Below are 27,600 nucleotides of genomic sequence, written 5' to 3' on the forward strand. Positions count from 1 at the left end.
TAAATAAATAAATAAATAAATAAATAAATAAATAAATAAATAAATAAATAAATAAATAATATTTTAAAAAAAGATTCTTGATAACCTTTCTTAAGGATAATTTCAGTATACTCACCAAAAGCTTTAAGATTGATCCCAGAAATAATTCTAATTCTGTAGTTATTCCAAGAAAATTATCAGAGATGTGCCAAAGATTTGTGTATAATATACCATTTCTGTAAAGATGATCTTCCCAATGGTATTTTTAAGAGGAGAAAAAGTTGGATTATAGAGTGGAGGAGAACCTAAATGTCCTAATAAGAATGGGTGTGTATTTTTTATATATATACTTCTTTATTATCTCGCATGTGCGCACGTGCGAGAGAAAGAGAGAACAACAGAGGTGGAGGGGCAGGGGAGAAACATACTTCCCACCGAGCACGGAGCCCGATGCGGGGCTCAGTCCCAGGACCCTGGGATCATGACCTGAGCCAAAGGCAGATACTTAACCAACTGAGCTACCCAGGTGCCCCAAGAATTGGTATGTATTTTTATGCATATATCTATCTATCCATACATACAGTGGAATACCATGTAGTTATGTGATAGAAGCATATTTAATAATGTAGGAAAAGATTGTATTATGTTAACCAAAAAGAAGATTACAAAATTACGTGTAGCATGATTTCACATATGTAAATTTTTTTTTGTAAAGATTTTATTTATTTATTTATTTGAGAGAGAGAATGAGATAGAGCGAGAGAGCATGAGAAGGGGGAGGGTCAGAGGGAGAAGCAGACTCCCCGCCGAGCAGGGAGTCCGATGCGGGACTCGATCCCTGGACTCCAGGATCAGGACCTGAGCCGAAGGCAGTGGCTTAACCAACTGAGCCACCCAGGCGCCCTCACATATGTAAATTTTTTAAGTATGCATATTAGTCTACTCAGGCTGCCATAACAAAGTACTGTACACAGGCTGGGCAGCCTAAACAAGAGAAATTTGGTTCTCATAGTCTGGAGATTGGGAATTCCAAGATCAAGGTGCCAGCAAAGTAGGTTTCATTCTGAGGCCTCTTGGCTTATAGGTGACCTCCATCTCCTTGGGTGCTCACATGACCTCCACTTTGTGCATGCAGTGAGTGAGAGAGAGAGAGAGAGAGCAAGAGAGCAAGCTCTCTCATGTCTCTTCTTATAAGGACACTAATCCTATCAGATCAATACTCCACCCTTAAAAACTCATTTAACCTTAATTTTTCCTTAGAGGCCCCATCTCCAAGTATGACAGCACCAGAGGTTAGAACTCAATCTATGAACTTTGGGGGGACACATTCAGTATGACAGTGTGCTATCTTACAACAAACTGGTAAGAATATCTGGATGGTTGGATCACAAGTGATTTTTATTTTCTTCTCTACATTTTTGAATTTTTTCTATAATATCCTCAAAATATTCAGAGAAGTATGTAGACACAGTAGATGATTATAGTGGTTGCTTTGGGCTGAGGGTGGGAATAAGAGGACTAGGGCATGATAGCTAAGGGTACAGGGTTTCTTTTTAGAAGTGATGAAAGGTGATTATGGTGATTATGGTGATGGTTGCACAACTCTGGGAATACACTAAAAACCACTGAATAGGACACTGTAAATGGGTGAATCTATCTCAAAATGTGAATTATATCTGAAAGCTGTTACAAAATATGTGTGTGCACGTGTGTGTGTGTGTGTGTGTGTGTGAAGGTGGTTTTGGAAACTACCATTTACATTGCTAACAGGAATCTGTCTACTTGCAAGAGGAAGATGTATGCATGTAATATAATATAGCTAAAGAACAGTGAAAAGTGCTTTATACTTGAATTATATGTGCTATAAGATTATTGAGATCAAAGAAGGCTTCTGTGAAAATGATAGGTGAGAACCTAGTTCCAGAAAGATGGAACAACCAAAATGGGTAGTAGCACAACATTCCAGGTGGAAGGCCATGATCACAGGAATAGAGAACGAGCAGATAGTAAGAAGTAGAAATTAATTCACCTTCAGGGAGAATATTGATGGTATCCATTGATGAATGGGCATTTATGGCAAAGAGAAGATTGTCAGTGATCCAATAATTGCAGAAACTTACTGTATTAGTTGGGGTTCTCCAGAGAAACAAAACCAATTATATAGAGGGGGGGGGAAGGGACAGGGAGGGAGGGAGAGAGAGTTTGTCAGGCAGGAAAACCTGATATTCTAATATATAGGCCATCTGGCCAGAGAATTCTTACTTAGGAGAGGGTCAGACTTTTGTTCTATTCAGGCCTTCAATTGATTGGATGGGGCCCATCAACATTATGAAGAGCAATCTCTTTTACTCATTTTACCAATTAAATATTAATCTCATCCAAAACTGCTTACACAGAAATATCTAGAATAATTTTTTGGCCAATTATCTGGGCACCCCATGGTCCAGTCAAGTTGACACATAAAATGATCACACTTACTCCTTACATTTTTCATCAAATTGATCCTTTGTTCACATAACTGTGTGAATTAAGAATATAAATTTTGCAGGTGGCTCAGATGGTTGGGCGTCTGCCTTCGGCTCAGGTCATGATCTCAGGGTCCTGGGATCGAGTCCCGCATCGGGCTCCCTGCTCCTTGGGAGCCTGCTTCTTCTCCCTCTGCCTCTCTCTCTCTCTCTCTCTGTCTCTCATGAATAAATAAATAAAATTTTAAAAAAAGAATATAAATTTTGCAGCAATGTTCAGAGGGGGAAAAAAAAATGGATGTACATAATGAAAAGGTCAGATCCAGGGTGACCACCTTGGCATGTAGGTGTGAGGTGATAAGAATGGTTATAGTGATGGGTGTATAGAGGAAAAAAGGTAAAAGTCTACAGCTTGGTGAAATTTTACATAGGTATACCTCCTTATAGCTCACACCCAGACCAAGATAAAATATTTGCAGTACCCCAGAAGGTCCCCCAACCCAGTCAATACTCCCTGAAAAAGTATATCCATTGTTCTGATCTCTGTCACCACAGATTCATTTTCCCTATTTTGAATGTCATATAACAGCAAGCATACAGTATTATACTCTTTGCCTCTGGTTTCTTTACCTTAGCATTATGTCTGTGAGATGCATCCAACACATACGTTTGTAAATAGAATCTTACTAAACATTTTTGCCTGCGTCTTGTTTTTTTTACCTTAGCAAGAGAGCATAAACACTCTTTCAAGTCAGCAGTTACAGGTCTCTTTCATTCTTCTTTGGGGGTGTGGGGGAGTGAAGGAAGAGCTTATTTAATTTAGTTTCAGAGGTAGAATTTAGTGATTCATCAGTTGCATATAATACCCAGTGCTCATCACATCATGTGCCCTCCTTAATGCCCATCACCCAGTTCCCCCAACCCCCCTCTTCTCCAGCAACCCTCAGATTGTTTCCTAGAGTTAAGAGTCTTTAATGGTCTGTCTCCCTGTCTGATTTGTCTTTTTTTATTTTTCCTTCCCTTCCCCTATGTTCATCTGTTTTGTCTCTTAAATTCCATATATGAGTGAAATCATATGGTATTTGTCTTTCTCTGACTGAGTTATTTCGCATAGCATAATACCCTTTAGTTCCATCCATGTCATTGCAAATGGCAAGATGTCATTTTTTTAATCCAAAAGATACAAGTATAGTGATTCGAAGGAACACATGCACACCAATGTTTATAGCAGCAATGTCCACAATAGCCAGAATATAGAAAGAGCCCAGATGTCCTTTATTCTTTTAATAGCTCCGTGTCATTCCATAACACTGTACATGTTCCACAATTTACCTAGTATTTTGTCTCAGTAGATACATAGGTGGTTTCCAATATTTCACAGACATGAAATCAGTGAGTTGAGGGGCTGTGTTTTTAATGTTAATTAATAATACCAAATTACCATTCCCAAAAGATACAGGCATTTACATTCCCACCAGCATATGACACTGTCCAATTCAGTACCTATTCATCTGAGAGCTCTAAATTTTTATTTCATTAATAAATTTGGTCTTTAAGATAAGTAATACATGCCAATTATGAAAAAAATACAAGAGTAAATAGTAAAAAGTCAGTCTCCCTTTCACCCATCTCCCACTGGTCCAATTCCTTTTCCCAAAGACAACTTTTTTGTGTTTCTCCAAAATATTTTATGTATACAAGCATATATGTGTATATACTTTTATTTTACATAAATGATTGTTCTAGGCTTTCTTCACTTAACAACATATCTTGGAGATTATACCACGGCAGTATAATCTAGAACTGCCTCAATATTTTAACTACTGAATAGTACCACGTAGTATGGATACAACATAATTTAATGAGTTCTTTTAAAAAGATATCAAGGCTAAAAAAAAAAAAAGATATCAAGGCTATTCAATCCCTTGTTGTTGTTATTATAAATAATGCCACAGAGAATATCCTGTAGGATAAATTTCTAAAAATGGCATTATTAAAAAATAACATGTGAATGTTTTAAATAAACAATTATTGAAATAGACATACAGAAAAGTATACCTAAGTACACAAGCCTGTAAATTTTCACAAAATAAAATGTACCCATGTAATTACACCCAGATCAAGAAACACATATAACCAGCAACCAGAAGCTTCCTCATGTTCCCCTGTTAGTTACTAACACTTTACCTAAAAGTAACCACTGTTTTAATTTCCAATACCACAGATTAATTCTGCCTGGTTTTGAACTTTATAGTATACATTTTTTTATTTTAACAGATGTCGCTTCATAGAAATTGTATCAATTTACCCTTTTATCTACAGTATATAAGAATGCGTATTTCCTGGGCGCCTGGGTGGCTCAGTCAGTTAAGCGACTGCCTTCGGCTCAGGTCATGATCCTGGAGTCCCTGGATTGAGTCCCGCATCGGGCTCCCTGCTCAGCGGGGAGTCTGCTTCTCCCTCTGACCCTCCTCCCTCTCGTGCTCTCTGTCTCTCATTCTCTCTCGCAAATAAATTTAAAAAAAAATCTAAAAAAAAAAAAAAAGAATGCGTATTTCCTAACACCTTCACCAGCCAATGGTGAAGCCAATTGTTCTTGATTTTGCCAATCACGTAAGTGAAAGGTATTTTCGCTTTTATTTTGCATTTTTCTTATGCTGAGTAAAGTTCAGCATCTTTTCATATGTCTAAGAGTCATGTGTATTTTTATTTCTACAAACGTTTAGTCCTTGTCTTTTTTCATTGTCTCATTTATAAATGCACTGTAGTATATATTAGGGAAGTTAATCCTTTGTTTTATGTGCTACAAATATTTTTCCTAGTTTGTCATTTGTCTTTGATTTTATTGTTTTTCCTACAGACATTTTTCTTGGTCTTCTCTTTTTTGCCTGTTAGGTATAAAATTGATTTTTTTTTCCCTGACTGGTGAGGCTGAATGTTTTTGTTTATGTCTTTAATTATTTGCATTTTCTCTTCTGGATATTGCTTCTTGATATCCTTTGTTTTCTATTGGATTATCATCTTTGAATGCATACCTAGAAGCTCTTTGTATATGAGCAATAGTATGGCTTTGTAATGTTTGTTTAAAAGGAAGTTTACCCCCTTGTCATTAGTTTTGTAAATTTTTATGTCTTTTTTGTATTGTAACAGCTTTGAGATATAATTCACATACCATACTATTCACCCACTTCAGTGGCTTTGAGCATATTCACAGAATTGTGCAACCATCACCACAATCCATTTTTTTTTTTAAAGACTTAATTTATTTATTTGAGACAGAGAGAATGAGAGAGAGAGAGCACATGAGAGGGGGGAGGGTCAGAGGGAGAAGCAGGCTCCCTGCCGAACAGGGAGCCCGATGCGGAACTCGATCCAGGGACTCCAGGATCATGACCTGAGCCGAAAGCAGTCGCCTAACCAACTGAGCCACCCAGGCGCCCCCACAATCCATTTTAGAAATGCTTATTACCACAAAAGAAACCCCCATACCCTTTAGTAATCACCTTCAATCCCCTATTCTCACCCCAACCCACCCCAGGCCTAGGCCCACTACTCTCTGTGTCCATAGATTTGGCTGTCCCAGACATTTCCTATATATGGAATCATATAAAGTATGGTCTTTTGTGACTGACTTCTTTCACTTACCATGTTTTCAAGATCATCCATGTAGTATTGCCAAATAATATTCCATTATATGAATATACCACATCTTGTTTATCCATTCATCAGTTGATGAATTTTGGCTATTATGAATAATACTGCTTGAACATTAATGTACAAGCTTTCATGTGGACATATATTTTAATTTCTCTATTTTAATATCTCTTGAGATATACCTAGGAATGGAATTGCTGGGTTAAATGGGAACTCTTATGTTTACCCTTTTAAGGAATTGCCAGATTGTTTTCCAAAGCAGCTAGACCATTTTACATCCCCACCAGAAACATGTGAGGGATCCCATTTCTCTACATCCTCACCAACATTGGTTATTATCTGACTTTTTGATTATACCCATCCTAATGGGTGTGAAATGGTGTCTTCGGAGTTTATTTCATTTTGTTTTGTTTTTTTACCATCTTAAGCAGTTTTTTGTTGTGGTTAAAAAAAAAACACATAACATAAAGCTTACCTCTTGGGGCGCCTGGGTGGCTCAGTCGTTAATCATCTGCCTTCGGCTCAGGTCATGATCCCAGGGTCCTGGGATCAAGCCCCACATCAGGTTCTCTGCTCAGCGGGAAGCCTGCTTCTCCCTCTCCCACTCTCCCTGCTTGTGTTCCCTCTCTTGCTGTCTCTCTCTCTGTGTCAAAATAAATAAATAAAATCTTTTTAAAAAATAAATAAATAAAACTTACCATCTTAACCATTTTTAAATGTGCAGTCAGTAATGTTACGTATATTCACACTGTTGTGAAACAGACCTCCAGAACTTTTTCATCTTGCAAATCTGAAACTCTATACCCATTTAACAACCACCTCTCTTCTCCTCACCCTTAACCAGTGGGAACCACCATTCTACTTTTTGTTTGTATGAATGTGACTACTTTAGATACCTTATATAAATGGAATCATACAGTAGTTGTCTTTTTGTGACTGGCTTGTTTCACTTAGCATAATGTCCTCAAGTTTCATCCATGTTGTTACATGTGACAGGATTTCTTTTTAAAGCCAAATAATGTTCTATTGTATATATATACCACATTTTATTTATTTCCACTCATTCTTCAGACATTTATTTGGGTTACTTCCACCTCTTGGATGTTGCAAATGTGCATTGCGTTGTGATTTTGGTTTCCATTTCCCTGATTGCTAATGATGCTGAACATCTTTTCATGAGGTTTGTATATCTCTATATCTCCTTTGGAGAAATGCCTATTCAGATCCTTTGCCCATTGTTTAATTGGGTTGTCTTTCTATTATTAAAATATAATAGTTCCTTATATTATTTGTGTCCTTGCCAAATGTAATTTTTTGTGTTGAATTAAAGTCTAACGTTATTTTCCTCCAAGTAGCCAATTATCCAGTACCATTTATTGAATAATCCATCTTTTTCCTCCTTCAACAAGTACTTATTGAGCAAATACATTGGGTTAGAACCTGAGAAAATAATAAAATGATGCAGAGCTTACATTACTAGTACAAAGATAGACTTGTGAGAAAATAATTATTCAGCAAGATATTGTTTAAATTAAGTTTATGAAAATATTTTGTGACAAGAAAAAAAGAAGTACCAATATCTGCCTGGAGTTCAGGGAAGAGAAACAAAGGAGAGGGAGAAATTAGGTCATGGAAAGCTGGGAGAATAAAAGAGTGAGAACCAGGTACTGTGCTGGGTAAGAAACTTAAACACTGAAAACTGTTTTGCAAATGTAAAACATTTATTTCAATGTTTCCTCAGATTGTAGTTCGTGTAATTGTACTATAGCAAATGAGCAGGTATCTTCCTTTGTGATGAAGTATATCATGCTCATTTTTTTGGTGTCTTTGTATATACTTTATATATACTTTATAAACTTTGTCTATACTTTATATGCCCAGCCTAAGTATTTCTGTTATAATGATTGTCATTTCACATTCATAGAATATAAATAAATGTAAGATACCTTTTTCCTATGGATATGTTTGAATTAAAAAATATTTATAATTATTATTGAGATAATTCATGCTTACTGAGCACAAATGTCAGCCATCTCTCTTTAATGCATAACATATAGAATACTTAATGGCATATAATGTCCTCTTCCTTCAAAGATGGCACTTCACATGAAGGGATGGTAATAAAATTATATTTCAAAACTGTTACTTATACAAAGAATATTCAGACATTCTAACCTTTCCTTTTTTGGTGATTATAGGATAAACATGTCATTAAATTATTTTTGTATACTTGTTATAAACCCATCAATTCTTTTATAGTTGTGTTCTCCAAAATAGTTATCAAGGGTGCCCAAATCTTTGACCCAGAAACTTTGACTAGATAAGTGGAAAAAGTCTAATTTGAGATACAGAATGCTAAATGTGTTTTTCTCAGTATACATTTTAATTGGTTTGCATTTGGCACTTCTCTGTCAGAATCTAAGTCATCCTTGGAATTTAGCTAACCACTTGGAAAATAGAACTAACGGTAGGTACGGTATGATGTGACTCTAATTAATTATCTCACCTATATATTTCACAAAACAGCATCTTAACTGCTTAATAAATGCTTTTAAAATATTGGTATAAAGTGAACAACAGAAACTTGATTTACTCATATCTAAAGGAATTGAATTGGTTTCTGCTTGTGATTATGACTCAGTAGAGCATATTAATAGATTATGGGGGGGAAATTAGAGTTCACTTTAAATATAAGCTTAGGCTATAACAGTAATAATGGCCTTTTCTTATTTTTCCACAGTTCTCAGTGGTCTCTGTTCTAATGACTGTCCTCGTAAGATAACAGTAAGTAAACTTAATTCTCAGTTGTAAAATTTTCTGTGAAAATTCCCTGCATAGTATATATACACAAAATAGTTATAGGTTACACTCAAATTGTTATTATTTAGAAGTGACTAAAGTATCCTTCAGTGCTCAAAAGAACTTTACTTTTTACAAGGAATAAGATACCTTGTCTAAAAAACTCTCACCTCAAGGTTCACCTCCTTTATGAAGCCTTTTCTGATACCTTGGAAAAATAAGCACCCCTCCCATTATTTCTGGGCATACTACTGCCATTTTGGCATATATAATACTTGAACTCACTTCTGTTTGTATTAAATGCCTCTCTACCCTAGACTGGAATCCCTTGAGGTCAAGAAAGCTCTCATCTTTGTATACATGGTACATAGCACAGGGTCAAGCATATAGTAGACAATGAATTTTTTTTTTGTATAGTCTTAATATTGACTTACTGTCTAATGGAATGTTTCAGTGAAATAACGAAGTGTAAAAATAATTAGGCTTTGTTTTTGAAATTGCCAGTACATGTAAATCGTAATAAGAATATTACATTATATTTTGAGTGTGTGTGTGTGTGTGTGTGCACGCTCCCGCATGTGTTGGTATATCCCTGCTTGGGTCCTCATAGTAACCATTGTTTCATAAGGAATTACTTCCATGTAAAGATGAGGAAACTGAGGCTCAGAAAAATTAAATTGCCCAAAGTCATAGAGCTATTAAGGAGTGGAACTAGAACACAAAGCTAGATGTTCTGATAATAGCATCATACTTTTACTACCCCAGTTAAGCACTACATGACCAACATTGTGTGTATGGTTGGGAAATTACATATTTAAGACACATGGAAACAGACCCTGACCCAGATTTGCATGCAGAGACTTAATTTAGACTCAACTCAGGAGCAACAGCTATGAAGTAGTAAGGAAAGGAAGATTAGCAGAAGAAGTTGGTCTGTGACGCGTGGGGAGCTGTGAAGCTAGGATGGCCCTTCAGAGATGGCCCAAATAGAGGCAGAGGAGCCAGGCCTTTGTATTCCTCTATCAGTCAGACACTGCGTGCATGCAGTCCCCAGGAAAGGTTTATAATTGGTAGGAGCCAGCTCCCTTTGGCCGAAAACAGTTTCCAGGTGGGAACCCAGCTGTGAACTCTCATCAGCCAACACTTGGAGCAGCTCAGGAAATAACTGCCTCAGTCCTGAAGAGAAAATCTAGACAATGCATCACCATATCCATTATGAATGTATGTAAGTGCCTGGTCAAATCCATCTGCTTTCATATCATTATAAAAAGGTAGATATATAGTGGGGGAGACTATGGGGAGGGGAATGCAGAAGATATAGGGGAAATCTCTGTACTTGCCCCTTAATTTTGCTGTGAATCTAAAACTGCTCTAAAAAATAAAGTCTGTTTTTTAAAATTTTTTAAAGTGTAGATGTAATTAATCAGAGGCTAAAATTAATTTGGTTATTTAGGTATTGTCTACCCAGTCTGTGAAATGTTCAGACCTTTTGTTCCTCTTCCTTTCTGTCATTGACCATATTCATTACATGATCAAACAAAGAACTTTAAAACATTGAAATGGAACCAACTCATTTTACCCACAAGTTCTGGCAGAAAAGGTGATAGGAAAGGTTGCATGATAAGGCAGGTTATACTTCTAAGATCAATAATGCTTCCATTCTCTTTATCTTAAAATAAAAGGAATTTTAATTGTAGGGAGAACAGAATCATTTAGAAAGCCATGTAAGTAAAATTCAGCATGCAGAGCTGTTCTTACAGTGATTACACTAACAGTCCAGCGCCTTTGGGCTTTTTTGCAGGTGACACATCTGCCTCCCATTCGTCCGTTTATTACTTTCTTTGAAGTTCAGATCCTGTTGAACTGCCTTCACATAGATCATTTTCCTTCCCCACTGATATCATAGATCACAGTTTCATGACAACCGAAAAGAAACAAATACACACTATACTTCCCCAGTTTTCCATATATCAAATGTGTGCCCACTTGTAAAATTATTATTATTTTATGAAAAAGTGGGCCTTCTTCATATTGACATTAGATCCACTTGATCATGGCAGAAAGTATTATTTTAGGTATGACCCTGTGTGAGACTAAGAGGGTAAATGCATCTAATGTGATATTCTTTACCACTTGAGTTGATTTATGAGTTGAATAGCTCTTCTGCTGCCAGTATGCTCCCACCTGATACATGTATCCTATCTGATACATGGAGAGAGGAAAGAATTATTCAAGTCAGAAACCAGTCCCACCCAAATTCCTTCATCTCCATTTTGAAAATCTCAGGCCACACTGTGGACCTTATCTACCAGAACTATTTTACTTTTGAAATTATAATGCCGTCCATTCAGCTATCTGACCACAAACTATTTTCCCAGCCCTCTCCCGTTACTATACCTGTACATCTTTAAGACCATTAGTCTCTTGACCTCTTGCCTTTACCTTCCTCCTTTAGCTGCCATACAGAGCCTCACTCCTGCCATTGCTTTTAACTCCCATAAAGCATTCTCCTTCCACTATGCCTGCCTAGCAGAATTACAGCCCTGGGTTAGTCCAGCTATCTACCTTGTTCAGTACTAGATCTAGGCTCCTGGGCACTTCTGAAGGAAAAAAATAAACAGCTTCGCATATTGGTACCACAACTGGTTCATGGTCTTCAACCTGAAATAAGCATTCTTTTTTTTTTTAAATATGAATACTGCGGTGGGGGGGGGTTCTTTAAGATTTTTATTTATTTGTTTGACAGAGACATAGCAAGAGAGGGAACACAAGCAGGGGGAGTGGGAGAGGGAGAAGCAGGCCTCCCGCAGAGCAGGGAGCCAGATGTGGGGCGCTATCCCACGACCCCAGGACCATGACCTAAGCCGAAGGTAGATGCTTAACGACTGAGCCACCCAGGCGCCCCTGAAATAAGCATTCTTAATTGTATCAGTCTTATATAGATTCCTAGTCCTCTTTCCTCCCATTCTTTTTCTCTGATTACTTTCAGGATTTTCTCTTTGTCTTTGGTTTTCTGCTGATTGAATATGATATGCATAGGTATAGATTTTTAGGTATTTTTCTTGTTTTCATTAGTTTTTCTCTGTGTGTTTCAGTTTTGGAAGTTTCTGTTGATCTTCAAGCTCACTGATTCTTTGTTCATCTGTGTCTGGGCATTCCTCATTCCTATTATAGTATTTTATTTGTATCATTTCTATTTGATTCTTAAGAGTTTCCATCTCGGGATGCCTGGGTGGCTCAGTTGGTTAAGCCTCTGCCTTCGGCTCAGGTCATGATCTCAGGGTCCTGGGATCAAGTCCCGCAGCGGGCTCCCTGCTCAGGAGGGAGCCTGCTTCTCCCTCTGCCTGCTGCTCCCCCCTGCTTGTGATCTCTCTCTCTCTCTCTGATAAATAAATAAATAAAATCTTAAAAAATAAAAAAAAAAAGAGTTTCCATCTCTCTGCTTATATTAATCTATTTTTGCATGTTGTCTACTTCTTCCAGGAGAGCTCTTAACATATTAATCATAGTTATTTTAAATTTCTGGTCTGATAATTCCAACATTCCTGCCATAACTGAATCTGGTACCTATGCTTGCTTTCTCTATTCAAACTTTGTTTTCTGCCTTTTAGCATGCCTTGAAATCTTCTGTTGAAAGCCAGAACTGACGCAGATGGGCCTTTATTAATGAGGTTTTATGTCTATCTGGCGAGGATAACTCTAACAACTGTATTTTCTGTTTGTGGTAGCTGTGCTCTCAGAGGCAGCATTTTTCTAAATTGGCTTTTTGTCTCCCCTGTTGTCTTTGTGTTTCCCTACAAACTTATACTTAAACAGAGTCTGAGGCTTGCAATGCTTTTAGCTGTAATCCCATTATTAGACAGGAGCCCATTGATGTGGTGATAAGGAACAGGGGTAGAATATGCAACTTATAGGGCGCCTTGGTGGCTCAGTTGGTTAAGCGACTGCCTTCGGCTCAGGTCATGATCCTGGAGTCCCGGGATCGAGTCCCGCATCGGCTCCCTGCTCAGCAGGGGGTCTCCTTCTCCCTCTGCCCTCTTCCCTCTCGTGCTCTCTGTCTCTCATTCTCTCTCTCTCAAATAAATAAATAAAATCTTAAAAAAAAAAAAAAAAAAAGAATATGCAACTTATAGTCCTGTGATTGGGTCTTGGACTTTTAGTGAGCCTGTGTCCCTGGGATGTGACGTTCTCAAGTGCTTCTTAGCTTCCCCTCCCCCTAAGACAGGACAGGAAGGTGAGAGGGGGCTAAAGTTAGGCATTTCCTTTCCCCCCACGTTGGAAAGGTTTTGGTAGAACCCAAGTCACTTAAGCTTTGGTAAAATTTTGGTAATAGTTTTCCCCTGAGGGCAAGGTGTTAAGAATAAAGAGATCTGGGCATATTTCAGAATGCTTACTTCCCCTTCGTATGCTAGAAGCATGAGAGTTGTTTTGTTTTCCAGTCTTCCCCCAAGAATCTGGTGGAATTCTGGAGGTAAAACTTTTATGTGGACCTCCTCTAAGACTGCTTCCTTCCCTCCCCCAGAGTTTTGAATTCTCAAGCTAGTTCATATTGAGCTTCCAGCAATTTCTCAATTACAGTTTAAGTGTCCTAGCATACTGGCTCCAGTTTCAGTCTCCTGCTTCTAGGCCTCCGCTCCCAGTAAGCTGTGATTGATTCTCTGTATCCACCCCTCTCCCGTTTTCAGGGTAGCAGTTTGCCCTGTGACCTCAGTTCTCTGAATCTAAGGAGAGTTGCTTTTTACTTTCTTCAGCTTTTTTTGTTGCTTTTGTGAGGACAGGAGTCATGACTTCAAGCTCCTTACATGTCAGACCAGAAACTCCTTGCATTTTTACCAGTATTGCTTTATTTTTTTTTTTTTTTTTTAGATTTTATTTATTTGACAGAGAGAGAGCACGAGGGGGAGTGGCAGGCAGAGGAAGAGGGAGAAGCAGGCTCCCTGCCAAGCAGGGAGCCCAATGCAGGGCTCGATCCCAAGACCCTAGGATCATGACCTAAGCCAAAGGCAGACACTTAACGACTGAGCCACCCAGGCGCGCCCAGTATTGCTTTATTTTTATTTCTTACAGCTTTATTGCAGTATAATTTGACATGCAATAAACTGTACATAATGATCATATTCAGTTTGATGTTATGTATATATTGTACATATATATACACTACATATATTTAAATGGATATATATAAAAAATACCAATATAATGAAATATATATCATAACGAAAATTTTTGTGCCCCTTATCCCTCTTTCTCACCTTCCCTGACCCTCATTCCCTATCCCACTTTTTCTCAGTCACCACTGATAGGTTCTCTGTTGCTTAATTTTAAAAGTTGTTCTTGTCCATGTTACTTCACAGCTTTTATCAATGTATCTTCCTTTGTGTCATTTATTGCTCTTTACCTTGACTTTTTTTACTTTTTTTTGAAAAATTTTAAACATCTACAAAAGTATAGATTAATAAAATTCCTTGTGCCCATACTACCACCCAATTTCAGCACTGTCATCATACATACTCACCTACTAATTCCATTCACAGCCTCCCTTAGGTTATTTTAAGGCAAATCCATCATATCCTGTATTCTGTAAATTCTGCCATGTGTATCTCTAAGATAAGGACTTTACATATTAGACCAGAAACTCCCATTTTTCATAAGAACTATTTTGTATCCTTTCCAGTCTCCTCTTACATCCATCCCCAACTTCCAGTTCTCAGTAATTGACCTTGCTTCCTACTTCAAAGGAAAAATAAGAATATAAAATCAGAATCTCTTCAACTATCTTAAGTAACTTTGGGAAAGTTATTTAACTCTTGTTAAGCCTCATTCTCCACATCTATATAATGGGGGAACTAATTATACCCATTTATGTTAGCTTACTATTGCCGTTGTAACAAATTATCATAAACTTAGTGGCTTAAAACACAACACAAATATATTCTTTTACGCTTCCAGAGGTCAAGTGCCCAAATACGCTTCACTGAGCAGGACTCCCTTTGGAGGCTTTAGGGAGAATCCATTCCCCTGCCTTTCACTTCTCAAGGCCACCTACATTCCTTGGCTCATGGCCCTTCTATCCATCTCCAAATCCAGCCATGTAGTATCTTCAGATCACTGACCCTAACCCATCCTGCCTTCCTCATTCACTTTTAAGGACCCTAAATGATTACATTGGGCCCACCTTAATAATCAAAGATAATCTCTCCATCTCAAGATCCTTGATCATGTGTGCTAGCCTCAGCAGCAGATACACTAAAGTTGGAACGATACAGAGAAGATTAGCATGGCTCCTGCGCAAGGGTGACATGCAAATTCGTGAAGTGTTCCACGTCCGTAAGAGAAGAAAAAAAGTCCTTAATCACATCTGCAGATTCCCTTTTGCAACGTAAGTTTATCAGCAGGTTCTGGGAATTAGGATGAAAACATCTTGAGGGGACCATTATTCTGCCTGCCACACTCCCTCCTAAGGTTTTTATTAGGAGAATTAATGTAGGCAAATCATAATAGAGACCTAATACACAATAAGTACTCAAAAAGTGTGTCTGCTATTATTTGTCAATGGTAAATGGTTATTTCTGTGCCTCTATAATATCCCTGTTTTAGTAAGGATAGTGAGTTCCAAATATTTGAGAAATGCTGGTGTTCTCTTTGCCTTCAAAACTAGTGGTCTACTTGAATTTTTGACTTTTTCTTATCATGTAAGTATGTATCATAAGTTTATGAAATATGGAGATGAAAGATATCAATATTTTTAGTGAAAGCTGACATAAACATCTGCGAATCAAAGAATATTTATATTCCTATTTCCTGATTTTTCTCTTTAAATACCAAACTAATTTTTCGAATCTTTTATCTTCAGTATAACATACTCTATGTTAGTGGAGATTATGTAGCTTCTTTCTCTGTCACCCGCTAATTCTTTTACCCAAAGCCTGGTGGTGACTTTTCCCACTTTATAGATTATGAGTCTATAAGCAGGCATATGAATACTCTTCCATTGAACAAAGGGTTTGGAAATAGTCCTTTAATCCTCTATATACAAAAAGAATCTATGCATATTCCTTTTAAGTGCTCCATGAGGGCAGAGGAAGGATCTATTTTGCCTGCCAGTATGTCCTAGAACATTAGCACAGGGCCTTGTACTTAACAATGTTAGTTGTCCTCTATGGCACTAAATGTAATCCCTTTATCCACACACCCATCCCTTTGTTATTTCTTTTTACTAATCAATGTATCATTTATGCTGTGGGTCTCACATCCTTCTCAGGGACCTCATTCTATTGTTTATTCACCCTGGCCTGTGTATTCAACCTCTGCCTCTCTGTTGTTGCCTTCCCTTCAGCATTTAAGGAGTGCCCAAATCTCTTTTATCCATAAGAGCATCTATGCATACCTTCTAAAACCCCACATCCTCTCCAGCTACTACTTAATCTGTTTTCTCTTCCCAGCCAAACTTAAGTTGCCCACCATTGGGTCTCTCTAATTACTTATTTCTATATCCTTAGCCCACTGTTGTAATCTTGCATTTGACCTGCATTTGATTCTCCTGACACTCCCCTTTCCTTGGCTTCCTTTACATTCACCCCTCCTAGCTCCGCTTCCACCTCTCTGGCCATTCTCCCAGTTCCTTTATGGACATTTCCTCTGCCCACCTTTTAAATATTGGTGCTTCTCAGGCTTTCATTCTAAGTTCTCTTCTTTTTTTTTTTTTATTTATTTATTTTAAGGATTTTATTTATATATTTGACACAGAGAGAGCACAAGCAGGGGGAGCATCAGGCAGAGGGAGAGGGAGAAGCAGGCTCCCCACTAAGCAAGGAGCCTGACACGGGGCTCAATCCCAGGACCCTGGGATCATGACCTGAGCCGAAGGCAGATGCTTAACCGACTGAGCCACCCAGGCGCCCTCTAAGTTCTCTTCTCACTCTACGTTATATTCTTTAAGTTTTCTCAACCTCTTCCCTGCTTGGTGTTTTTTTTTGTTTTGGGTTTTTTTTTGCCATTTGGATACTGATTACTTCCAGCCATCCCTCCTGAGTATGTCTGAGTGTCTTACAAAAACTCAGTCCACTTCCCATGTTCCCTATCTTGGTTACTTTTTCCTTTCCCTTACCCCCCAGATCTACTAGATTATTGTTCTCAACCCTTAACTCTCCCTTCTATCTATCCCACCATCTTTTAGTCCAGGCCACCATCCTTTCTTGCCTGACAGAGTTATCCGAGCCATCCTTCAAAAAGGTACCACAGTGGTCTTTCTGAAATATAAGCCTTCAGCAGCTTTTCTTTGTCCTTGGGAAGTGGCCCATACCTAATTTGTTGAGACAGAGATTTTCTTTACTTCTCCAGCCTTACCCCTTGTCATTCCTCTTCACACCCACTCCCAACTGTGTACTGCTGTGTTCTGCCATGCTGTCTCATCTCCAGCCTCTTGCATGTTGTTTCTCTACCCCGAATCCTCCTCTTCTCTACCTTCTAGATTCCTTCATGTGACCTTCAGGTCAGCTTTCAGACAGTATTTCCTCTGATTCCTGGGCTCCCCAATGACACAGGATTGGACACACCTATTGTTTCTTAGCGTGGTCCTGCTACTTACCAGTTCTATTCTGTAAGTTGGTGAATTATCTGTGTTCGGTTCTTGAAAAAGAGAGACTGGGTCTTGTTTATTATTCTGTCCTAACTCCCTAACACAGTGGCCTGACACATAGTAGCACAATAAATATTTATGTATGAATAAATGAGCTTTTCCTAAAATTTGGTTTGCTTTTTTTAATAGGTCTTCATTGATAAATTTACCATACCACCTCTTAACCACAATCACATATTCATTGTTAAGTTTGAACATTTGGAGAATAAATTACAAGCTATTCACAAGAGAAATGCATTCTGCAAAGGCCTGATATAAAGGGAAAACATCCCTTATTTATGTTCTCAGAGATATCTCATTATGAGACACAGATGTTCCAGTTGTTACTACAAACAGTTTGATAATATATGTAGCAGAACAAGATGTCTTTAACATTTTTTTCATCTTTTCAATCAGAAATATTCTCAGGCTTTTATTTGTTCTGTGTAGGAATAGTTTAAGAAAGTATAAGCCACGTATGTTTCTCTTTTGCCTTTATTTTGATTAAGCGAATTATCTGAATTGATACTGTTTTACCTCCCCATCTTAAAAGACACCAGCCTTTGCTACAACAAATATTTAGTGATCACAACAGATTTATTTGATATTTTTTTAAATATCATTCTACCTTTAATTCTAAGTATTTGCCTTTATCTTATTACACCTGACAGTGGTAATATCATGTTTCCTGTACCAAGGATAGAAAAAAAATGACATAAACATTTCCTGCATTTAATGTCTTTTTATAGTCCTTTACAAAGGGAAAATACCTTGCAGCTTTAACAGGAAAATAACCAAAATTTAAGAAAATAATTTCTGGAATTTAATGTCTTGAAGAAATGAGTAAGAAACAATACAAAAAATTCAATATTGAACTAAATTGGGCAATACAATTAACACTAATGAAGATATCCATGTTTATAAATATCTGTGTTTATAAAAATATCCATGTTTATACAAAACACAAACAAGGTAAACAAAAAATTGCCTTTAAGAAAAATAAAGACCATACTGTAAGTCAGCTATTTTTCTAATACTTTAGAATCATAAATTTTAGTGCATAATTAAGCCTAATACTGATTTTCATCTAACATAATACGTCTTACAAGTTCTTCCAGTTTTGCCATCCAGAGCCAATGACGAATGTACTTGGTCTCCATTGTAGAAACCAAAACCTTGAAACAAATCCTTAGATAATCAGGTACTTCACACCGACATAAAAACCCCAAGATTTGTCTAGGCTACTGAAAAAGATAATCTATGAAGAAAAAAGATGTATTCTAACCCTGATTTTTATAAGTCAACAGGCATACAGAGGACAGTTAGTTTAAAAGAATCTGTATAATACAACACCCAAACTGCATTGCATCAATATGACACATTCTAGAACAAGAAAAATGACCCAAATATAGTCCTTGATTACTGGGAGTATGGAAAAATTGAAAGATCACTATTATTTCTTAATTTAACTTCTCTGAATTCTTTCAAACAAATATCATACATGACATTTAAAAGGAAAGATAGGACAATGTGAGAGATTTGTACTAAGATTTTCACACAGAAAGTGAACTTACTAGATGGGGTACAGGACTCAGCATTCCATAGGAATAGCTAATGTCTTAATTTTTTCCTACCAAAATTTATTAAATCAATTTATGAAATGTTTTCCACAAAAATGTTTCTGCCTTAAAAATAAAAACGAAAACTGAGACTGATGTAAAAGTGAATGCAAGAGAATAAATTCTCTTGTATGAACTGAGACCCCAAAATACACAGAACATAAAATCACATATCTCAGATATCTCTGCTGAAAATATAAAGTTTGGTCACCCAAGCTTATGACACAGTCCCTCCCTCCCCCCAACTCCTCAAAACATGGGACACCACCCTTTCAAACAAGTGAAACCATCAATGCCTCGTGGCGTACCTTATGTTTGGGGCTGGGCTGGCAGCCTCTGAGTGTAACTGTCCTCCATTAGGGCTTATTCATGCTTCCTATCCAAGTTTCTAGAGCCTTCACTTTCAAAACAGTACTCAGAAACCATGGTTTGTGACCAAAACTGCATGTACCACACCCTGAGGTGAAATTTCCAGGCCACATTAAAACATGGTTGTGCACAATTTCCAGATTTTTTTTTTTTTTTTAGTGAGGAAGTGGGAAGAGGGGCAGAAGGAAAGGGAGAGAGAGAGAACCTTAAGCAGGTTCCACACCCAGCACAGAGCCCGATGCAGGGCGCAATCTCACAACCCTGAGATCATGACCTAAGCCAAAATCAACAATCAGAAGTTTAACTAACTAAGCCACCCATGCACCCCAATTTCCAGAAATTTCTTTGGAGAGTTGATCTGCCTGTGTGTGGATGTGGCATAATGCCTTCAATCTTATAATTACAGGCTCTCTAAAACCCTCACATTCCAGTATAAAAAAGGAGAAGGTTCAGAATCACTGGGAACTGGGTCATAATCATGAGGCACTTATAAACATCATTCCACACACAAAAAATTGCCAAACTGGAAGGAAGGACAGGTGTAAGACATAGAGGACAAATGATTCTTTATGACTGAGGAGGTCATTCATGTATTCAATAAATATTTATTCACTTTTTGCTATGTTCTAGGTGCTAGATGAGACAAAAATCAGTGCCTTTATGGAGATCACAGTCTATATCCAGCAAAGCATGCTAGTAGAAGGAAACATTTGAGTTGGGAGGGGCCTTTATATTGCACAACTCCAGAGACTATCATTCACATCACAGTCTATGTCAGTGGCAACCCCTGGAGTGGTAAAATGGACGACCTGTAGAATCTTCCATGGTGACTGTGACTTGAGTCTTGAAGGACTAGGATTTTAAGTAGGTACAGAAGCAGAAGGAGGGTAGTCCAGTTAGAGGAAAATAGTATGTGCAAAGGTACCAACCGTCATTTATTTAGTGCCTGCTGTTGACATGAACTCTAGGCCCTGAGGCTACTAAGAGGTAAGTTCTTGTGACCTGCATTATAAAACCACATCCCTCCTTCATGATCCAGGTTCTGCTATAAAACATGGGCAGGTAGCAGTGAACAAATCAGAAATTGTGTCCAACTTCATGGAATTCACAATCCCAGGACATATGAAGAATTACAAGAATGATGAGCACTTCAAAGTAAAGTACCCAGTGTTCAGAGCCCTTATAACTAGAAGAACATACCTAGTTTAGGTAGTTAAAAATGGGGGATGGGAGAGGGGCAGATGGGGTAAAAGCATGAGAGAGGAGAATGGATTTGGATTATTTAGGAAATCAAATGTCCATAGCAAAAACAAATCAGGAGTGTCTTTGAAGAAAGTAGGCAACTCGAAAAAAAGACATTTAATACACTGTATTCTTGCTAATCCTGGATATTAGGTCTCCATGGGAATGTGTAGTGGGGAATGTTGACCTTCAGTATGCATTCTGTAGGGGAAAAAAATTGAAAGAGAAAACAGTTCATTTTATAAAAAATCTAGTATGCATTTCATTTCATTGAGGAAGAACTCTTTGCACTTAGACAACTAAGATTATTGTACCACTTAACCACAGGTTACATCCTCAAAAGTGTGTCTCAAAAATTCAAATGAAACACAAAGACCCACAAAAGTGTATCTCGAAAATTCAAATGAAATTCAAAGACCCACAAAAGCATCACCAGATCCATTCCTACACCCTGACTCAGCCTGCTTCCACCACTTAAAAACCACGGGAAAAAAAACACAAAAACCTAGGCTTTTTTCTGTTCAACTCAGGAACTTAGATGTCTCACTGTAAAAAGGAAGAAACTCATGAAATGGTGAAGAACTCCATAATTATTCACTTAATATAGGAAGTTAAAAGAGATTGCTTACTTTATATATTGTTAAAAATATTCCCATGTAGGGCGCCTGGGTGGCTCAGTCATTAAGATTCTGCCTTTGGCTCAGGTCATGATCTCAGGGTCCTGGGATAGAGCCCCGCATCGGGCTCCCTGCTCAGCGGGAAGCCTGCTCCTGCTTCTCCCTCTCCCACTCCCCCTGCTTGTGTTCCCTCTCTTGCTGTGTCTCTCTCTGACAAATAAATAAAATCTTGAAAAAAAAAGTATTCCCATGTATAGTAAGTACCTATTACTTATCCCATGTATACAGAAAACATTCTAAACATTAGAATTTCATAAAAATTATGTTCAACATAATTGAAAAGTTTGCAGACTCCTGGGGTAGAATAACAACAATAGAAAGTAAAAGATACTTCCATCTTTCTCTGATTTGCTAAGTGTTCTGACCACCTAAACTTTTTAAGCTAGCACCCTAAATATCCATTTAATCAAATATTTGCCTTTTTGGAGATGTTCCCTTCAAGTAATCTTAAACGTCTTTTGTAACACAGCATAAACTACAGGATTCTTTCATCTGAAATACTCTGTATTTATTGCTCAAGGTAAAAGTGCTCCCCTCTCCATGATTATTCTCTTTCTCTGAATTTAAATCACTTGCAAAATAAAATTTGCTTGCAAATTTAATAAAGGTTATTTAATGCTGAAATAATCCATATTTGCTGATGTATTACACTTGCTTCTGTGTTTGTCAAGGGAATTCTACTCCCACACATATTCCAACAAGATCCTACACTTCATTATATACCTATCTGATAGACAGCCTTAAGTTTGCCCTTAAGAGGAAAAGGTCAGGGGCGCCTGGGTGGCTCAGATGGTTAAGCATCTGCCTTCGGCTCAGGTCATGATCCCAGCATCCTGGGATCGAGCCCCGCATCGGGCTCCCTGCTCAGTGGGGAGCCTGCTTCTCCCTCTCCCTCTGTCTCTCTCCCTGCTCATGCTCTCTCTCTCTCTCTCTCTCTCTCTGTATCTCTGTGTCTCAAATGAATAAATAAAATCTTTAAAAAAAAAAGTTGAGGGCGCCTGGGTTGCTCAGTTGGTTAAGCGACTGCCTTCGGCTCAGGTCATGATCCTGGAGTCCCTGGATCGAGTCCCGCATCGGGCTCCCTGCTCGGCAGGGAGTCTGCTTCTCCCTCTGACCCTCCCCCCTCTCATGTACTCGCTCTCTCTCATTCTCTCTCTCTCAAATAAATAAATAAAATCTTTTTAAAAAAAAATAAAAATTAAAAAAAATTTAAAAATTAAAAAAAATTTTAAAAAGTTTAAAAAAAATAAAAATAAAAAAAATTTTTAAAAAGGGGAAAAGGTCATGCTATTTTATTTTATAGTTACAGATGAAAAATAAGTATGCTAATATCATAATAGTATACGCCATGTGAAAGCACTTACACAATAAATATTTTCAGATCATACTTTTTAGAGCTAAATAATTTAAAGTAAATCTAAACACTGCAGATTATATCACACAATTCAGAAAGCTTAATGATTCCCAACTTGAATCTTCAACTGCCTTTCAAGTCTGTGAACCCTCATTTTCCTCCTTTGCAAAATTTGTATTGGTTAAGAAAGGTGCATTGCTACTAAAAAAAAAAAAAAAACAAACCAAAACAAGAAAATTTTCTGCACCACTACAAGCAGTTGAAAGGAGTGTTTCTAACATTGTTTTTTCTGCATCCAACTGAATCAATGGTTTTATTCTCTTGTATTCAATCAAATCCAATCATTAGACAAAGGTTTAGGTTACACTAAATACTCTGACAAGCTACCAATTTTTATTGGTAGTGTACAAAATGTACACTATGTCTGCAAATGTGTACAAAAAGGTGTACAAAATGTAGTCCCAGTAGATCAGGGGGTCTTAATGAGGGGTCCCCAAACTCCTGGCATCAGCATCTTTCCAATTTTAAGAAATGCACATTCCCAGGCCTCACCCAGACATATGACATAAGAACATCTGGGGTGTAGCCAGTGAATCTGTATTTTAACAGTCACTGCAGGTGATTCCAATGCTTTCTAAAGTTTGAGAACCACAGCACTGGACTTTTAGAAAGGGATTTACTATAGGCCAACTTTGTCTTACACAGTAATTATGTACACTCAGAAGTAGAATTTCATTTCAAACATACATTCTTGGGGCGCCTGGGTGGCTCAGTCGTTAAGCGTCTGCCTTCGGCTCAGGTCATGATCTCAGGGTCCTGGGATCAAGCCCCGCATCGGGCTCCCTGCTCTGCGGGAAGCCTGCTTCTCCTTCTCCCACTCCCCCTGCTTGTGTTCTCTCTCTCACTGTGTCTCTCTCTGTCAAATAAATAAAATCTTTAAAAAAAAAAAAAACAACATACATTCTTGCAAATGAATTATTCATGTAGCTTTAGAATCCTATAATACAGTAAAGAACTTGATAAATATTTCTGGCTTTAATCAAAATAATTTTGCTCACCAATATGGTCAGGTTCTGATGAAGGCTCTCTTCTTGGCTTGCCAGGGGTCACCTTCTTGCTTGGTCTTATATGGCTTTTCCTAGGTTCAAGCACATGGAGACAGAGCAAGAACAAGCTCTTTGGTGTCTCGAGGGTTCCACCTTTCATGACCTGTCTAACCTAATTACCTTCCAAATATAATCACATTAGGGGTTGAGGCTTCAACATAGAAATTTTGGGTGGAGACATTCAGTCCATAGCACAACAAAAATCTATTGCAGGGGATGTGTGAGAAAGAAATTAACATGAAACTCACATTTGTGTTATCATCGTTGCTGATTAATATTCCCATAGTTTGGACTCCTGGCAGATCAGCTTTTCAGGTTTCACATAAAGAATTTAAGATGTGCGGGCGCCTGGGTGGCTCAGTTGGTTAAGCGACTGCCTTCGGCTCAGGTCATGATCTCGGGGTCCTGGGATCGAGCCCCACATCGGGCTCCCTGCTCGGCGGGAGGCCTGCTTCTCCCTCTCCCACTCCCCCTGCTTGTGTTCCTGCTCTCGCTGTCTCTGTCTCTGTCAAATAAATAAAATCTTTAAAAAAAAAAAAAAAGAATTTAAGATGTGGGGGCACCTGGGTGGCTCAATCATTAAGTGTTTGCCTTAGGTTCAGGTCATGATCCCAGGGTTCTGGGATCGAGCCCCGCATCGGGCTCCCTGCTCAGCGGGAAGTCTGGTCTCCCTCTCCCACTGTCCCTGCTTGTGTTCCCTCTCTCACTGTGTCTCTCTCTGTCAAATAAATAAATAAAAAACTTAAAAAAAAAAAAAAGGAATTTAAGATGTGTGCATAAATTCTTTTGTGAACTAGTGGCATTATTTCAGAAATTCTTAATCCTTTTAAATTGAAAATTCCATTATAAAACAAATAAGCACTCCCCAAAATTGAGATTTTCTTTGGACCAGCATTAATATAACCCAGTATGTAAAAGATATAGCAATACTCCTAGCACCTCTACTGTATTAGAAGAGACACAAGGTAAAAGTTACTCCAGATGTCTTGGCAGTCAGTGTAAGCATGATCATTTTTAGTACATTTTGTACTGAACATTCATACAAATGCTAAATGGCACTATCGTAGGGGAAAAAAAAAAAAAAAAAACCTCTGAAACGTGTAACATGGAGTAAGACACCAAAAAGACTTATAGGCAGAGGTTATCAGTCATATCATTTCAACTGAGGAAGGCAAAGTAGGATTTTAATTACTCATTATTTATATAGTATAAGGCAGTGGTTCTCAAACTTCTTGGTCTGAGGACCCCGAAGAGTTTTTCTTTGAGTTATTATCAATATTACTCTATTTGAAATTAAAACAAATACTTGTTAATGTTTTTAATTAATTCCTTTAAAAATGAAAATAAACCCATTATATGTTAATATACCTATATTTTATGAGAAAATGTATTTTCCAAATTAAAAAATTAGTGAAGAGTGGCATTGCTTTACATTTTTTTTCAAATCTCTAATATCTGGGATAATAGAAGACAGAAGATTCTTCTGTCCCTTTTTGCATTCAGTTTTTTATTGCTTGGTTGAAATACATGAAAAAAGTTTAACCTCTCACAAATGTGTAGTAGAAAACAGGAATGTTTCATTTTGTATTCTATACATTAATGAAACTGGTATATTAATAATTATAATAGTATCCAACCATTATTGTTGAATTATTTCTTTCTCCCCTCAATTCTTCATATATTTTGGGACTCTCTTCTTAGGTGCATTTATAATTCTTATGTTTTCTTGATGGATTGACCCTTTTATCATTATAAAATGTCCTTTTTGTCTCTAGTAACAATTTTTGTCTTAAAGAGTATATAACAATTTTTGTCCAATATTAGTATGGCCACTCCAGCTGTCATTTGGTTGCTATTTTAATGGTATATCTTTTCCATGCTTTTACTTTCAACCTATTTGTTGTCTTTGAATTTAAAGCATGTCTTTTATAGACAGCATATAGTAAAATCATATTGTTCTATGCATTCTGCTAATTTCTGCTATGTGATAGCACTGTTTTAATCCATTTACATTTAATATAATTATTGATAAGGGAGGATTTCTGTCTGCTATTTTTTTCTCTGTCTTACGTCTTTTTTCTTTCCTCTGTTCCACCATTATTGCTTTCTTTTGTGTTACATGTTTTCTAGGATAGGATCTTAATTCCCTTCTTTCTTATGCTCTATGTTTTTTTAAGATTTTTTTTATTTATTTGACAGAGATAGCAAAAGAGGGAACACAAGCAGGGGGAGTGAGAGAGGAAGAAGCAGACTTCCTGCTGAGCAGGGAGCCCGATGCAGGGCTCCATCCCAGGACCCGGGGCTCACGACCGAGGACGAAGGAAGATGCTTAACGACTGAGCCACCTAGGCACCCCTCTTTTTTTTTTAACTTTTTTTATTATTATGTTAACCACCATACATTACATCATTAGTTTTTGATGTAGTGTTCCATGATTCATTCTTTATGCATAACACCCAGTGCTCCATGCAGAACATGCCCTCTTTAATACCCATCACCAGGCTGACCCATCCTACCACACCCCTCCCCTCTAGAACCCTCAGTTTGTTTTTCAGAGTCCATCGTCTCTCATGGTTCATCTCCCCCTCCGATTTCCCCCCTTCATTCTTTCCCTCCTGCTATCTTCTTTTTTTTTTTTCTTAACATGTATTGCATTATTTGTTTCAGAGGTACAGATCTGTGATTCAACAGTCTTGCACAATTCACAGTGCTCACCATAGCACATACCCTCCCCAGTGTCTATCACCCAGCCACCCATCCCTCCCACCCCACCCCTGACGCCAGCAACCCTCAGTTTGTTTCCTGAGATTAAGAATTCCTCATATCAGTGAGGTAATGTGATACATGTCTTTCTCTGATTGACTTATTTCGCTCAGCATAACACCCTCCAGTTCCATCCACGTCGTTGCAAATGGCAAGATCTCATTCCTTTTGATGGCTGCATAATGTTCCATTGTATATATATACCACATCTTCTTTAGCCATTTATCTGACGATGGACATCTTGGCTCTTTCCACAGTTTGGCTATTGTGGACATTGCTGCTATAAACAGCGGAGTGCACGTACCCCTTCAGATCCCTACATTTGTACCTTTGGGGTAAATACCCAGTAGCACAATTGCTGGGTCATATGATAGCTCTATTTTCACCTTTTTGATGAACCTCCATACTGTTTTCCAGAGTGGTTGCACCAGCTTGCATTCCCACCAACAGTGTAGGAGGGTTCCCCTTTTGCTGCATCCCCGCCAACATCTGTCGTTTCCTGACTTGTTAATTTGAGCCATTCTGACTGGTGTGACTGACTGTCCAATTTTCCCAACACCATTTGTTAAAGAGACTGTCTTTTTTCCATTGGACATTCTTTCCTGCTTTGTCAAAGATTAGTTGACCATAGAGTTGAGGGTCCATTTCTGGGCTCTCTATTCTGTTCCATTGATCGATGTGTCTGTTTTTGTGCCAGTACCATACTGCCTTGATGTGACAGCTTTGTAATAGAGCTGGAAGTCCGGAATTGTGATGCCACCAGCTTTGCTTTTCTTTTTCAACATTCCTCTGGCTATTCGGGGTCTTTTCTGGTTCCTTACAAATTTTAGGATGATTTGTTCCGTTTCTTTGAAAAAAGTGGATGGTATTTTGATGGGGATTGCATTGAATGTGTAGATTGCTCTAGGTAGCATTGACATCTTCACAGTATTTGTTCTTCCAATCCATGAGCATGG

The 27,600-nt window shown here is 37.9% G+C and overlaps 1 protein-coding gene and 1 non-coding gene across 2 annotated transcripts in view; both read left to right on the forward strand.

Annotated features, from left to right (window-relative positions):
- The window catches only part of ITFG1 (integrin alpha FG-GAP repeat containing 1), a 343,036-nt gene that overhangs the window by 242,512 nt on the left and 72,924 nt on the right, over nt 1–27,600 (forward strand). The window contains exon 13 of the mRNA XM_035025279.1: nt 8,839–8,882. Within this exon, the coding sequence (XP_034881170.1) occupies nt 8,839–8,882 (44 nt within the window). The remainder of the gene's footprint in view (nt 1–8,838; nt 8,883–27,600) is intronic.
- LOC118023901 lies at nt 15,120–15,226 on the forward strand. The gene has a single exon (XR_004682926.1). It is a non-coding gene; the product is annotated as a U6 spliceosomal RNA (small nuclear RNA).

The sequence above is a fragment of the Mirounga leonina genome, unplaced genomic scaffold (genome assembly GCF_011800145.1).
Source record: "Mirounga leonina isolate KUSES-001 unplaced genomic scaffold, KU_Mleo_1.0 Mir_180, whole genome shotgun sequence".
Classification (NCBI taxonomy): Eukaryota; Metazoa; Chordata; class Mammalia; order Carnivora; family Phocidae; genus Mirounga; species Mirounga leonina.